Source organism: Corvus moneduloides, chromosome 10, assembly GCF_009650955.1.
Source record: "Corvus moneduloides isolate bCorMon1 chromosome 10, bCorMon1.pri, whole genome shotgun sequence".
Lineage (NCBI taxonomy): Eukaryota > Metazoa > Chordata > Aves > Passeriformes > Corvidae > Corvus > Corvus moneduloides.
In genome coordinates this window covers 23637322-23648597 of record NC_045485.1, presented here as the reverse complement: position 1 = coordinate 23648597, position 11276 = coordinate 23637322, and the positions used below count along the sequence as shown (strand labels likewise).

At 46.1% G+C, this 11276-nt stretch overlaps 2 protein-coding genes across 2 annotated transcripts; both read right to left on the bottom strand.

The window, feature by feature from the left end:
• Positions 1 to 854: 854 nt before the first annotated feature.
• On the bottom strand, positions 855 to 3019 carry RPL22L1 (ribosomal protein L22 like 1). The gene is made up of 4 exons (XM_032119447.1): positions 2926 to 3019; positions 2527 to 2619; positions 2020 to 2141; positions 855 to 1109 (listed from the first exon to the last, which is right to left on the bottom strand). Exons 1-4 carry the CDS (start codon positions 2932 to 2934, stop codon positions 965 to 967), a joined length of 369 nt encoding a protein of 122 aa, XP_031975338.1. The 5' UTR covers positions 2935 to 3019; the 3' UTR covers positions 855 to 964.
• A 230-nt stretch (positions 3020 to 3249) lies between these two features.
• On the bottom strand, positions 3250 to 11003 carry EIF5A2 (eukaryotic translation initiation factor 5A2). Its single transcript, XM_032119448.1, has 5 exons — positions 10904 to 11003; positions 10450 to 10648; positions 8967 to 9071; positions 7372 to 7503; positions 3250 to 7114 (listed from the first exon to the last, which is right to left on the bottom strand). Exons 2-5 carry the CDS (start codon positions 10612 to 10614, stop codon positions 7055 to 7057), a joined length of 462 nt encoding a protein of 153 aa, XP_031975339.1. The 5' UTR covers positions 10615 to 10648; positions 10904 to 11003; the 3' UTR covers positions 3250 to 7054.
• Between the last annotated feature and the right edge of the window lie 273 nt (positions 11004 to 11276).

The following is an 11276-nucleotide window of genomic DNA, read 5'->3' as shown; positions in this document are numbered from 1 at the left end:
TTCCAGAGTTCACCAACACACCGGAACATGAGTAAATATTCCAAGTAATCACCTGCAGAGGACACTACGTGGCAATGAAATGCATCTACATGCAAGTTACTGCAACCTCAGTCTCACAAATACTCTTTCCATAATGAAAACACAAATCTCTCTTGATATTACATGAAGAACTAGTTCATAGTTATGGAATTGTTTGTTCCAATGAAGAATTCTCCACTTGTACTAGAGAAATACCTGTTTTAAAGAAATAATCCCAGAAGTCAAATACAAGAACTGTAAAATATATCATAAAAGCAGAAATCTGTATGGATTTTATGGGATTCAGGCACTGTCAATACAGAAGGACATCTCACTCCTTCCCTTAAGATGTTCTAGCTGGTTGCTGGCAATCAGGTTTGTCTTCATATCCTTATTTATCCATCTAATATAACCTTTCAAATCTCTGTTCTCCTGCAGTTTGACTTCTGGTTACACACAGGAATACCACAACCAACTAGTGAATGAGGTAAATCACACAGGAAAAAAAATATTTACAATTTGTAAGCCTATTTTTAAACTAAAATAACTAGAAGTAAACTTAGTATTAAGTATTATGCCATTACCTTCACATAAATTCACTGAAGGAGCTGGAACTTTCAGTCACAACAAGCTCTAGAACTATTTATACCAACATGATTAACAATTGATTAAACTGTCCTACACATGGGCAAAGGGCTTAGTTTTTTCCTACTGGGACTTTCACCAGTGCCAACTGAACAGCTGATTCCTGGCAGTGGAAGGAAAACTGCAAGTCAAACAATTCCCGTGCTGTTTTCTAACTAGAATTTAAGAAAAATACTAGAAAACCAACCATGCTCTGTCCAACAGGGTACAAAATCTTTATTCACCAATAAGTTAGAAGTGTTTTTATAAATAGATGTTCTAGTCTTTTGTACTCTGCACTGAGCATAAAGCCAAGGTTCAGTTACTCCTCAGACTCGGATCCCTCTTCATCCTGGCTGATCTGGAAGTAGCGCAGCTCGTACGTCTCCTTGTCGGACGCGACAACGCGGAGCCAGTCCCGCAGGTTGTTCTTCTTGAGGTACTTCTTGGTGAGGTATTTCAGGTACCTGAAAAGCAGGAATTTCACATTAGAAGTTTCTCACTGAACAAGCATTACTGCTGTCTGCACTACAGCCAAGACAATGTCTTGAGCAGGGCAATAACACAGTAACTATACCCAGAAATGGGAAGTTTTCACATGTAACAGGCAATAAAAGTGTATTTTCACTACAAGTATGTAAGAATTTGTTATCTGTTGCTTTTTGACTACACAGTAAAACGCCTGCAACTGAAAAGCATTGTTAAGTGGTTCTAAACCTCAGTCTAAGGTAACAGATTCTGGTGCACCTGTACCAGCAAACAAAGAGGGGATGCAAGGAAGGATCCGTACCTCTCATCAATGCACTCAGTTCTTGTGTGTCCTAACAAACCAAACAGTTTAAGGCTTCATTTGGTTTAAAGGGTTTGTTTGCAACAACTCACATCATGCACGCATTCATTATAATACAACCAATTAAGTAATCAAACAGCCATCCACGACATTAGTTCAGTGTTATTTTAAAGGTCCATCTTCTCCTGATACATTTCTAAGGACCGATATAAAGTACCTCTATTAATATGCTTAGAGTCAACATTAATTAGCAATCAAGCCTTGAGTTTTAAAAAGTGGTTTTTAAATATCTGATATAATAAATCTGTTTTAATTACATGTTTCACTAATATTTACAAGTGCTATGAAGGTTAGAGCTAACACCTCTCCAAGTATCAGAAGTGGACTAATTTGAACTCATTTTGCAGGCAAGAGCTGAATATTAATGTGTGTTTTAAGGGACATGGTTTAGTGGTGAATTTGACAGTGCCAGCTTTATTGCTGGACTTGATTGTGAAGATCTTTTCCAAGCTAAATGACTCTGTTTTTATGGTCAACATGCCACAGTTCAAACCCCACAAACACAGCAGAACGACACCCATGCCAACCTTTTAGAGAACTGCTTCTCGGATGTCACTGTGATCTTGTTCTTCAGACGTTCAATGTGAACGGTGTTGCCCAAGTTTCCAGTTTTCCCATTGACCTTAACCTTCTCCTTTAGGAACTGTTCCTGTTTCAACATTAAAGAAATAGAACACTAGGGAATGGCACCCTAGGTATGAACTAGGGAAGGGACCCTAGTCAGGTAACAACATTAAAAACCACTGTTTACTTATGTCCTGACAGAAACACTTACAGCACAAAAATATTTTACAGCATGCAATTATTAAAAAATCACCCCAGTGCTAAAACAGAATTTAATCTAAAACAGTTCTATTGCTGGACAGGTATGAAGCATGCTATGGAACCAAATGGCTTTTTTAAAATGACAGTATTTTAAAGAACAGCTAATGATCTAACTCATTTAAAATGCAGCTTGTCAACTGCAACTCAGTTACTGCACTAAGGCTTTTATTATACTATGCGTCACAAGAATGAGCAAAACCACAACTTACAAAATTCCCGGAATCAAAGATTCCATCTTCCACAGGATGGGTCAGGTCAAGGCAAAACTTCCAGGTTGACTTTTTGCATTTTCTGTCCTTCTGCTAAAACACCAAAGAATCCCCCATCATTAACAAACCACGCCGTAAAAAACTTTTATCCGACCCAAGGGGGGACACACACATGGTAGCGGGAGCGCCATCTCCCGGCCAACTCTGCTCGCTGCAGCCGGCTCGGCTCGGCTCGGCTCGGCTCGGCTCGGCTCGGCTCGGCCCGGCCCGGCCCGGCCGCCTCCCACAAGAAGCCCTCTCGGGGAAAGCCCCGCTCGCAGCGGGACGGCCGCCGGCTCCCGACCCGCCCCACGGCTCCCGCAGCTCCCCCGGCCGCCGCCGCCGCCCTCCCGCTCTCACCGGCGCCATGGCGCTCCGCCGCGCTGCCCCGGCCGAAAGGAAGTGAGGCCGGCCACGCCGCCTTTTTATACCCCCGCCATGTGACGTCACCGCGCAGGTGCGCGGCGCGGCGCGGAGCAGGCCGGGAGGGGCTGGCGCTCCCGGGAAGATGGCGGCCCTGGGAAGGGAATCACGTGTGGAATTTCCCGGCGTTATTCCCCTGGGACAGGACACGGCCGCACGGGCTCCTCTTCCTCCCACAGCCACCCGTCCTCCGCCCCTGGAAGTGGCTGCGAAGTCCCTTGGCAGCCCCCCCGCGCTCCCGTCACTGTAACGAGCACCAGCTCCCCACAGCACTGACACCTTTATTATTTCTGGAGCAAAACACACACACACGTACAAATCTTTCCCCTGATCGTTTCCATGGTGTTGAGAACAGTAACAGAGCTTCCCAAACAGACACCGGAGCTGCCGCCGCACGGGTTGCAGGGCCGGGGGTGTCCCACGAGCAGCAGAAGCCGCGGTGGCCATCGGTGGCCATCGCTCGCCGCTCCCCCGCATTCCAGGAGCCGCGGCAGCCGGGTTTGCTTACAACAGACAGCACAGGACAAAGGGGTTCCGCGATACAGCAAAGCACAGCAAACGTTTCCCTGGAGTTCACAAACCAAGTCCCTCTCGGCTGCCAAATCCTGCAGGGCCACAGTGCAGGTGCTGCAGAGCCTCCGACCACCTCACGCTGAGCTGCCGATCGCTCCAGGAGCCACACCTTCAGGAACATTCCCAGTGGATACTCGAAATATCCTGAACAAGGTCTCTTTATAGCCTGAAGTTTAGTTGTACTGTAACAAACTACATTCTAATTACTCAATCGAAAAAAAAAAAAAAAAAAAAAGTGGGATTTATTGAATTTTGAATTCTGTGAGACTGACCTGCAGTAACCATTAAGAGTTAGAACTGTCAACAAACTTGACTTCTTAACAGATTACTATGTAAAGTTATCTGTATTGTGAAACTACAGACTGTGCACCGTTTCTGGGTACACTTTGGATTAGAAAAACCTGCAAGAGAAACAATGAACTTCAGCTTAAAAAAAAACAGCCCTGAGAACGTGGCTCAACCAGCAAGAGCCCAGTTGAAAAACCACCATTACAAGCAAAAATTAGAAGGATCTATTGGATTCTCAAAGTATTATTTGCCAACATTTGAGGCAGGAAACACTGCAGTCTTTCCAATTGTGTGAAGTTGTTAAGAGAAACTCAATGAACAGGAGCCATAAAAAACCGCCTTATTTGTGTGGAGTGGAAATACTGCTCACCAGCTCCCTGTGTTCACAGGCTTTACTCTAAGCAATTGCCATCATCTGTAAGTTGTTTATGGTTTTGACACAATTTAAGTGTTAAGACAGTAATACAGAACAAATACACCGGTAAGATTTGTTTTAAAGTAAAGCTATGAAAAGAGAACTTCCCTAAGCACTTGGTTATGGATATTAAAAATACACATCTCTATGGACTACTGATCACAAACAAAGTTTGTTGCAATGATTCTGACAGGAAACTGAAGCGTCTTGCTTTGGAAAAAAATGCCTCAAATACATGTTCTAATTTAGAAGCAACTTTTAACCTTACTGAAACTTGGAGATTATGCTTTAAGACATGCTTATGTATTACCTATGGGAAACTTCATGCATGATGCTCTGCACTTCCATGGTGCCTGAAGTGCTTCACAAAGACAACTAAGTATATAAGAACAAACCTATAATGAAGTACTTAATCATTTAAATCTTGCAGAACTGAAGGTTGCAGCAGAAGGACATGTGGAAGTCCCGAGGAGGGCTCTTCCAGCAAGCTGGAGGTCATAAAACCTCTATGTTTAAATTGCTGTAGTACCTGAAAACTCTAGTCAGGCCAGGACCCTGCTTGTAGGAACAGGGCTTACACCAGCCCTGCTCCCAGAGAGCTTAGTCCAAGTAACTGCTCAGATTGTGGGCCAGTGGCACCAAGTACCTGTCTTCCAACAAGGTTTCAGAGGACAGACAGGCACCTGATAATAGACTAAAACACTACCAGAGCAAGGACAAATTCAAGTCTTGTAGTTTTCAAGCATATTGGAAGTATTTGTAATATGGTGATAGAACTTGCATTAGTTTGACTTCCCATGTGACACCACACAGCTCAGCTTGCTGTCAGCACCATCAGCAATCATTTCAGTCAGCTCCAAAGCCAACAAAGCCTGACTTTCAGGTACCAGCTCGATGGAGAGGCAGAAAGGAGGATAGTGCAGACTAGCCTGAACTATTTCTCATCTGCTTCAGAACGGTTCTGAAGCATTTCAATCTACAGCTTCTTTTAAAAGCAGTTTTGCCATTTCCGTCAAGGTGCTATTTATAGAATTCACCTGCAACATGTTTTGTGCTAGGCAAGAGCATGTGGCAGGTCCTACCTCTGCCAGGTGTCCCAGGTAGCTGTGCTTTATTACCAGAGTGTATTTATTGCTGTCTTTACCTTCACTGGCACTGCTCTCCCTGGCACGGGAAGTCTGCGGACAATGCGTGCTTTTGCCACCTGCACTGCACCTCCAAGGTTTGCTAAGCCCTGCCCCAGTGTAGCCAAGGACAGCTCAGGACAGTTGCCACGAGCCCTTCGGGGACTAGAGAGTACAAACTGTGAAGCTGAAATCATTTTAAGCAGTTAAGAGCAGCATGAAGTCCGACTCTGGCTGCCAGTAGTGTGAATTGTGCGTGCTGTCCGGGGCAGCTTCCGTGTCAGCCTCCATCAGCCACTGAGCATTAAGGCAAGTTCAGGAAACAATTTATCAACTGTGAAGAGAGGTCTGAGCCATGGACTAAGGAAGTTTCCCCACTCATGAAAAGTCACCAAGCCTTAGAATTCTAAGTTGAACGCCTTAAACAGGAGCAGGCTAATTATCCTTCCATAACTATTGCTGTGAAGCCTTGTTAAGGTACTAAATAGTTAGAGGCATGCATGCGTGTTGCTATGACTCAGAACTCCCCAGGATAGGAGCCAGCTTCCCTAACTAGGTAGCAAGTTAGTTACTCTTATAGTGAAGCCATGGTTGTTCGGTATCATCTGTCAAGTTTATGTTTTGAAAATACAATAGGTTTTTTTTTTTTAAAAAAAAGAATCACATGCATTTAGTTTAGGCTCAATGCTACAGTTTGTCCCACTTTCTGAAAAACGTGTGGTCCCTGTGCTACAAAAATATGGTCTGAACCTGAAGGTTAAAACCTAAAGCTGGAAGCACTGCAACAGATTCCCATGGAGTTTGTCACCCTTTTATAGTTTAAGATAAATATAATAAAGGAAAGCAATTGAACTGCATTTTTCTATTTTATTTTTCAAGTCTGACAAAGGCCTCGAGTGAAAGTCTATAGCTTTAACATCCATTCTCACCTTTGTGTCCCCTTGACCTAAATATGTCTTATCTACTCAATATTCCAACGGCCTGCCTAAACCACAGGTAGGCTTTTTTTAAAATCATTTTATCATTACAATAAGCCAACAAGTTGGCAAAGAAGAAAACAGAGGTAATACAGTTTAGTTGCACATGGCCACTGGGGCTTGGTCAAGCCAGCTGGCATTTCTGATCACTTGAGTTGCTTGGTCTAAAAGTTGCGATTGGCACCTACAGTTCTGCAAGAGTCCCAATCCACAAAGTACTTAAGCTTTAAAAAAAGGGGGAAAAAAAAAGCTACTTTTATTGTCAGTTCTACCTAAAGATGTCAAGAAAAATACTATTTGTGCTCTAGGTCACTTTATAATCCTAGATACCTACCAGCTTATCTAAAAGCCCCTGAATACTGTATTTTGTCTGTTCATACAGACAAACACTGTTTTGCTCAAGCAAATAAAAATATATCCACTAGTAACACCTGATTGGTTTCTTAGATCCATAGCTGAAACCCACAGGAATGTTAAAATAGTTACAATTAAGGAATTAAAATCTCAGTGATTTTGAAAACTGCCAGTTAGCCTGCAACACTAATCCAGAATCCAGCACTGCTTTTTAACAATTCAAAAAGGAAATGAGGTTGCTTGTGAAGGCCAGAGCTTTGGTGACAATAAGGACCAAATTTATAGATTTGTGGTTTGTCCAGACCTGAGCAGTTGCCCGAGCCTGGAGATCTTCTTTACTTGCAAGGCTTTATGGCTACAGCACATTCTTCATTCATTGCACTTATGACAGATATCTGGAAGAGAAGACACGGAGGTGAGCTCCAGCCCAGGCCACAGGAAGGAGGTTACAAACTTTCACATTTTACTATCTATCCCATCTCTTTTGAGTGCTCCAGTACAAATGTCCTTCTGCATCTCCAAGTACCAATCCCCACCCCTCCAACCCACTCTTCACAGAGAGATACAAGAGGTCAATATCAGAATAATACTTTTTCATTGTATCGACAAGTGAGATTAACCAGAACTGTTCTTGTCTGCCCTCCCTACTCACCTGCACATCTTCATTGGCATTGAATTTTCCTTCTATTTCTTTGCCAAGATCCCCTTCTGGCAACTTTAGGTCCTCACGAACTTCACCACTTTCTGTCAGCAGGGAGAGATACCCATCCTGAATGCCTATCAGCTGCAAAGAGAAGTTCATTTTTACAAGTCTAACATCAGCAGTCACCAGCAGGTAGTAGCTTAATGTAAGCAGAAGGCAGTGAACTCTCCCTGTTACAATAATTCTTCAGTACTGTAACAATTAAGGACCTTATTCAAATCCATTTTTAACAAAGGCTGAGTGGGCTAAGAGTTAGGGCAACTGTAGCAAAGGCATTCTGCTATCAAGAACCAACAGAACCCTGCTGGTTACATCCTTGTAGGTGGGACACTACAAACCCTGTATGTGTGATTTAGGAAATGTACTGCTTCCAGGTCACTGGTTCAGCTTTCTTTATCTGTGAATTAGAAACAGTATCTGGAATGGTGTTCACTCAACTACACTGCTTGTATAAAGTGTAAAAAGTACACAACAGTGTAACTATACCCTTCTATACCTGCATGTCTACAGTGAGATACAATCATTTACATTAAACTAATCAATAAATTAGGGAACATCCACCAAGACCTGGGCCATTTTATAATGCTGTTTTCAGCCTAAACAAAAGCCTGAGCTAAGAGGAATGGCTATTTTGACAGAGCAGGTTGAAAAATTTGGGACATGTAACAGTGAATCCAAAAGATCAGAATCCCAGAACAATAGAGAAAGACCACCAAGATAACATTAAGAATTTCTTGTAAGGTCTGAACACTAAGACAGGCTGGTCACACTTTATTCCAACAGCATCAGCTGTCCTGAAGAGTTGCTAAAACACTGAACTTGGCCTGTGTCAAGCAACTGCAGCTTTCCAGATGATGTGGATGTGTCAGTTCCTGACTAGAACTATTCCCAATGCAATGAGAAGATAGCAAACAAGTTATAAGTCAACCTGAACTGTGCTTTTAAGAGCTCACTAACCATATCACAGACAGCATTACAGAAGTTGCTCCTTTCATACATGTATTTCAGTGCAGAGTTCAGGAGCTTCAGAACTGTTTAGTATCACCTATAGCCACTTTCCACACAAGGAGCAAAAAAGTTAGAATTGGCATCAGATGCAGTTTAAGACTATTTTGGGGATTCATCTACCATATGTAAGAGTGAAACTATAAATGACAATTTATGTTTAGATTCAAATTTACTTATGTGAGATCTTGATTCTCATTTAACTAATATTAACTTGCAGCAGGGATAACCTCTCTCCATATTCTAAAGCATGCCAGTACCACAAGGAATCCAGAAGTGGCGTTATAACAATGGCTAGAAGAAGCATGGTTATGAATTATGTCTATTACCTGTAATGCCTAAAGACTACTACTCTAACCTGAGGTTGTTTATACACCAAGGAGCTCTCTCTCTCTCCATCAGTGAGTTTTGACAGTTTTAGCAATTCAGTAAATGCTATGTCATATCAAGACAGTACTTTATTGAGAGGCAAATTTGGGGATGAAGAGAGTTTATGTGTGGTACAAAGAGTATAAAGCCTGGTATGACTGTTAACTCACCTGGTAATCATTCCTCTTGATATTTGGAACATCCATGTTATGAGTTGATGGGCAAATATCTTCATATTTTTTACCAGTGAAGATATCAATACCAACCAAATGGACCTGTAAGAGCAGAAAAATAACTTCAGTTACTGTTGGTCCTGGAGAAGCAAGATGCTATTGCCATCAGTATTGCTGGTTCTACTCACTTCCCTACGAGATCATGTGCAATCCCAGATTCTGCCTCAACCCTTCGCTTGTGGTATGAAAACATCCCTCACATCAAGAGGAGGCCTCTCACTCCCTTCCACAGTACACTACAGAAACCCCACAGGAGAGCAAGCCACTGTTATCTTCCACTGCCTTCTGCAGCTTTACAGCAGCAAGCTAAGAGTTCACAGTGGTTAAGAAAATGTTTATTTAAAGACCTAGCTGTTCTGAGAAACAGAACAGTGGAGGTTAAGGGGAAAGAGTGGTCATGCACAGCGATCACAGCAGCTCCCACCTCCCTTTATGCCAGCTGCACTGCTCTCTGCAGCTAGAGCTTAGATGACCAGTTCAACCAGTTCTTCTCAGGTCCTTTTCTTCTCACAGCTGTTTCTATATTTAAGAAAATTGGATCTGTCTATTAAAACAAGCCAAGGGGAAGGAGAAGGGGAAATACTAGGAAGAGCTTGGTCGACTCTAGCTTGGAAAAATCCCAAATACTCTACTCCCCTATACATATGGCACAAGGTTGTGGAAACTTATAAATCTCTGTAGTCTGCACTTGTAACAGATCTGTCTCCAAACTCTGATATACCCACCCTAAAGTGTGGCTGAATGAATGAATGAAGAGGGATTCCAGCCTTGCTCCAAGCTCTGGACAGCTGCATGAGCCAACTGCTTAGGCAGCAGGGCTGCAGCCCCAGACAGCAGCTAAGAACATCCCTACTGGGACACAGGCACTCCTCTCTCACTGCTGGAATAAGGAAAGAAGCTGCGAGGCAAAGGCAGCAAAACAGGGCCAGAGCAGGCCCACAGAGTAACGAGTGTCCGCGGAGCTCTGGATTATGTAACACAGCCTGGGCACTCCTGGTCTAACACTGCAACAGTAAAAGTCTGCCGGCACGGGCAGACACAGAAGTGCTCTGGTGGGTATCGACAGCACAAGCCAACCACGCCCTAGTGATTTCATCAGCCCCCCTTCCAGAACTTACTCTACCCCCACTACAGAAACTGGTTTTGTCACTATGAGTGTTAAAGCTTTTTTTTTTTTTTTTTAAAAAACGTTAACTAGTTAAAGTTGGGAGAAAAAAACAACCCCCCCGGTCCTCGATCCTTCCTGCTTTGTATGACTGGAAACCCTTGAGCCAGCTCTGGAATGATGAGACACTGCTGCGAGAAAGGCAAAGGCGGGACGCAGAGCCAATTGAAACGCTACACCCTTCCCTGTCGGCCAGCCGGGAGCCGCAGGAGCGCACACTGCGGGCTGTGCGACAGCCGGGCCGGCAGCGCTCACCTTGGCGTGGCCGTGCTTGCCCGTCTTGGAGGTGGACATCTCCACGATCTTGCAGGGGCGCCCCTTGAGCACCACGAAGCCGTTCTTGCGCAGCGCCGAGCACTGCATGGGGTAGGTGGAGGAGGCGCCGGCATCGCCCGTGGTGAAGTCGAGCTCGTCGGCCATGGCGGTGCGAGGGGGAGGGCTGGCGGCGGGGGGGCTGCGCGATAACGAGAGAGGGTCTGCTCGGAGCCCCGGCGGCGGGAGGGGGTGGCGGGGAAGGGGAGAGGGGGACAGACACGAAGCCAACCACCCACCGCGGGGAGCGCGGGCCGGACCCCCCCCCCCCCCCCACCCCGCCCCGCACACGTGCGCGGCAGGCGGGTCCCGCCACGTGCCGCGAGCCCCCGGCCTCCCGCCCCCGGGCCTGCCTCGCCCCCCTCCCTTCCCGTGCCGTCCCCGCGGCCCCCGTTACCTTGCGAGGAGAGTCGGGGGGTGCCGGGGGTCGCGGCGGTGCCGGGGGAGCGGGGCGGGAGCGGCGGGCGCGGCGCACACGCGCCCGACACCACTGCGGCGGCCGGCGGGAAGGGGCGGCGCGGGCAGCGCGCGCACGGCCCAGCCCCGCCCCTCCGCTTCCGCCGCCGCTCATTGGCCCACGGCCGTTCCGCGGGGAGGGGCGTGGCCTAGAGGCCCCTCCCCGAACCACGTGCCCGCGGCCCTTCCCGCGCCCGCCCACTCGCGCGCTCTGGCCACGCCCCGGCGCCGGCGGGGAGCGGGCGGGTGCCGGGCGGGTGCCGGGCGGGTGCCGGGCGCTGCGGAGGCGCCGCTCATCGGCCGCCAGGCGGTGC

Excerpts from the sequence above, each read along its gene's own strand:
- EIF5A2 (XM_032119448.1), bottom strand. The coding sequence starts at position 10,614 with ATGGCCGACGAGCTCGACTTCACCACGGGCGATGCCGGCGCCTCCTCC. Across the intron at positions 9,072-10,449 it reads GCAAGCACGGCCACGCCAAG|GTCCATTTGGTTGGTATTGA; the intron begins GTGAGCGCTGCC and ends CTGCTCTTACAG. Across the intron at positions 7,504-8,966 it reads TCAAGAGGAATGATTACCAG|CTGATAGGCATTCAGGATGG; the intron begins GTGAGTTAACAG and ends TTCTCTTTGCAG.
- RPL22L1 (XM_032119447.1), bottom strand. Across the intron at positions 2,142-2,526 it reads TCTTTGATTCCGGGAATTTT|GAACAGTTCCTAAAGGAGAA; the intron begins GTAAGTTGTGGT and ends ATGTTGAAACAG. Across the intron at positions 1,110-2,019 it reads GAGAAGCAGTTCTCTAAAAG|GTACCTGAAATACCTCACCA; the intron begins GTTGGCATGGGT and ends CCTGCTTTTCAG.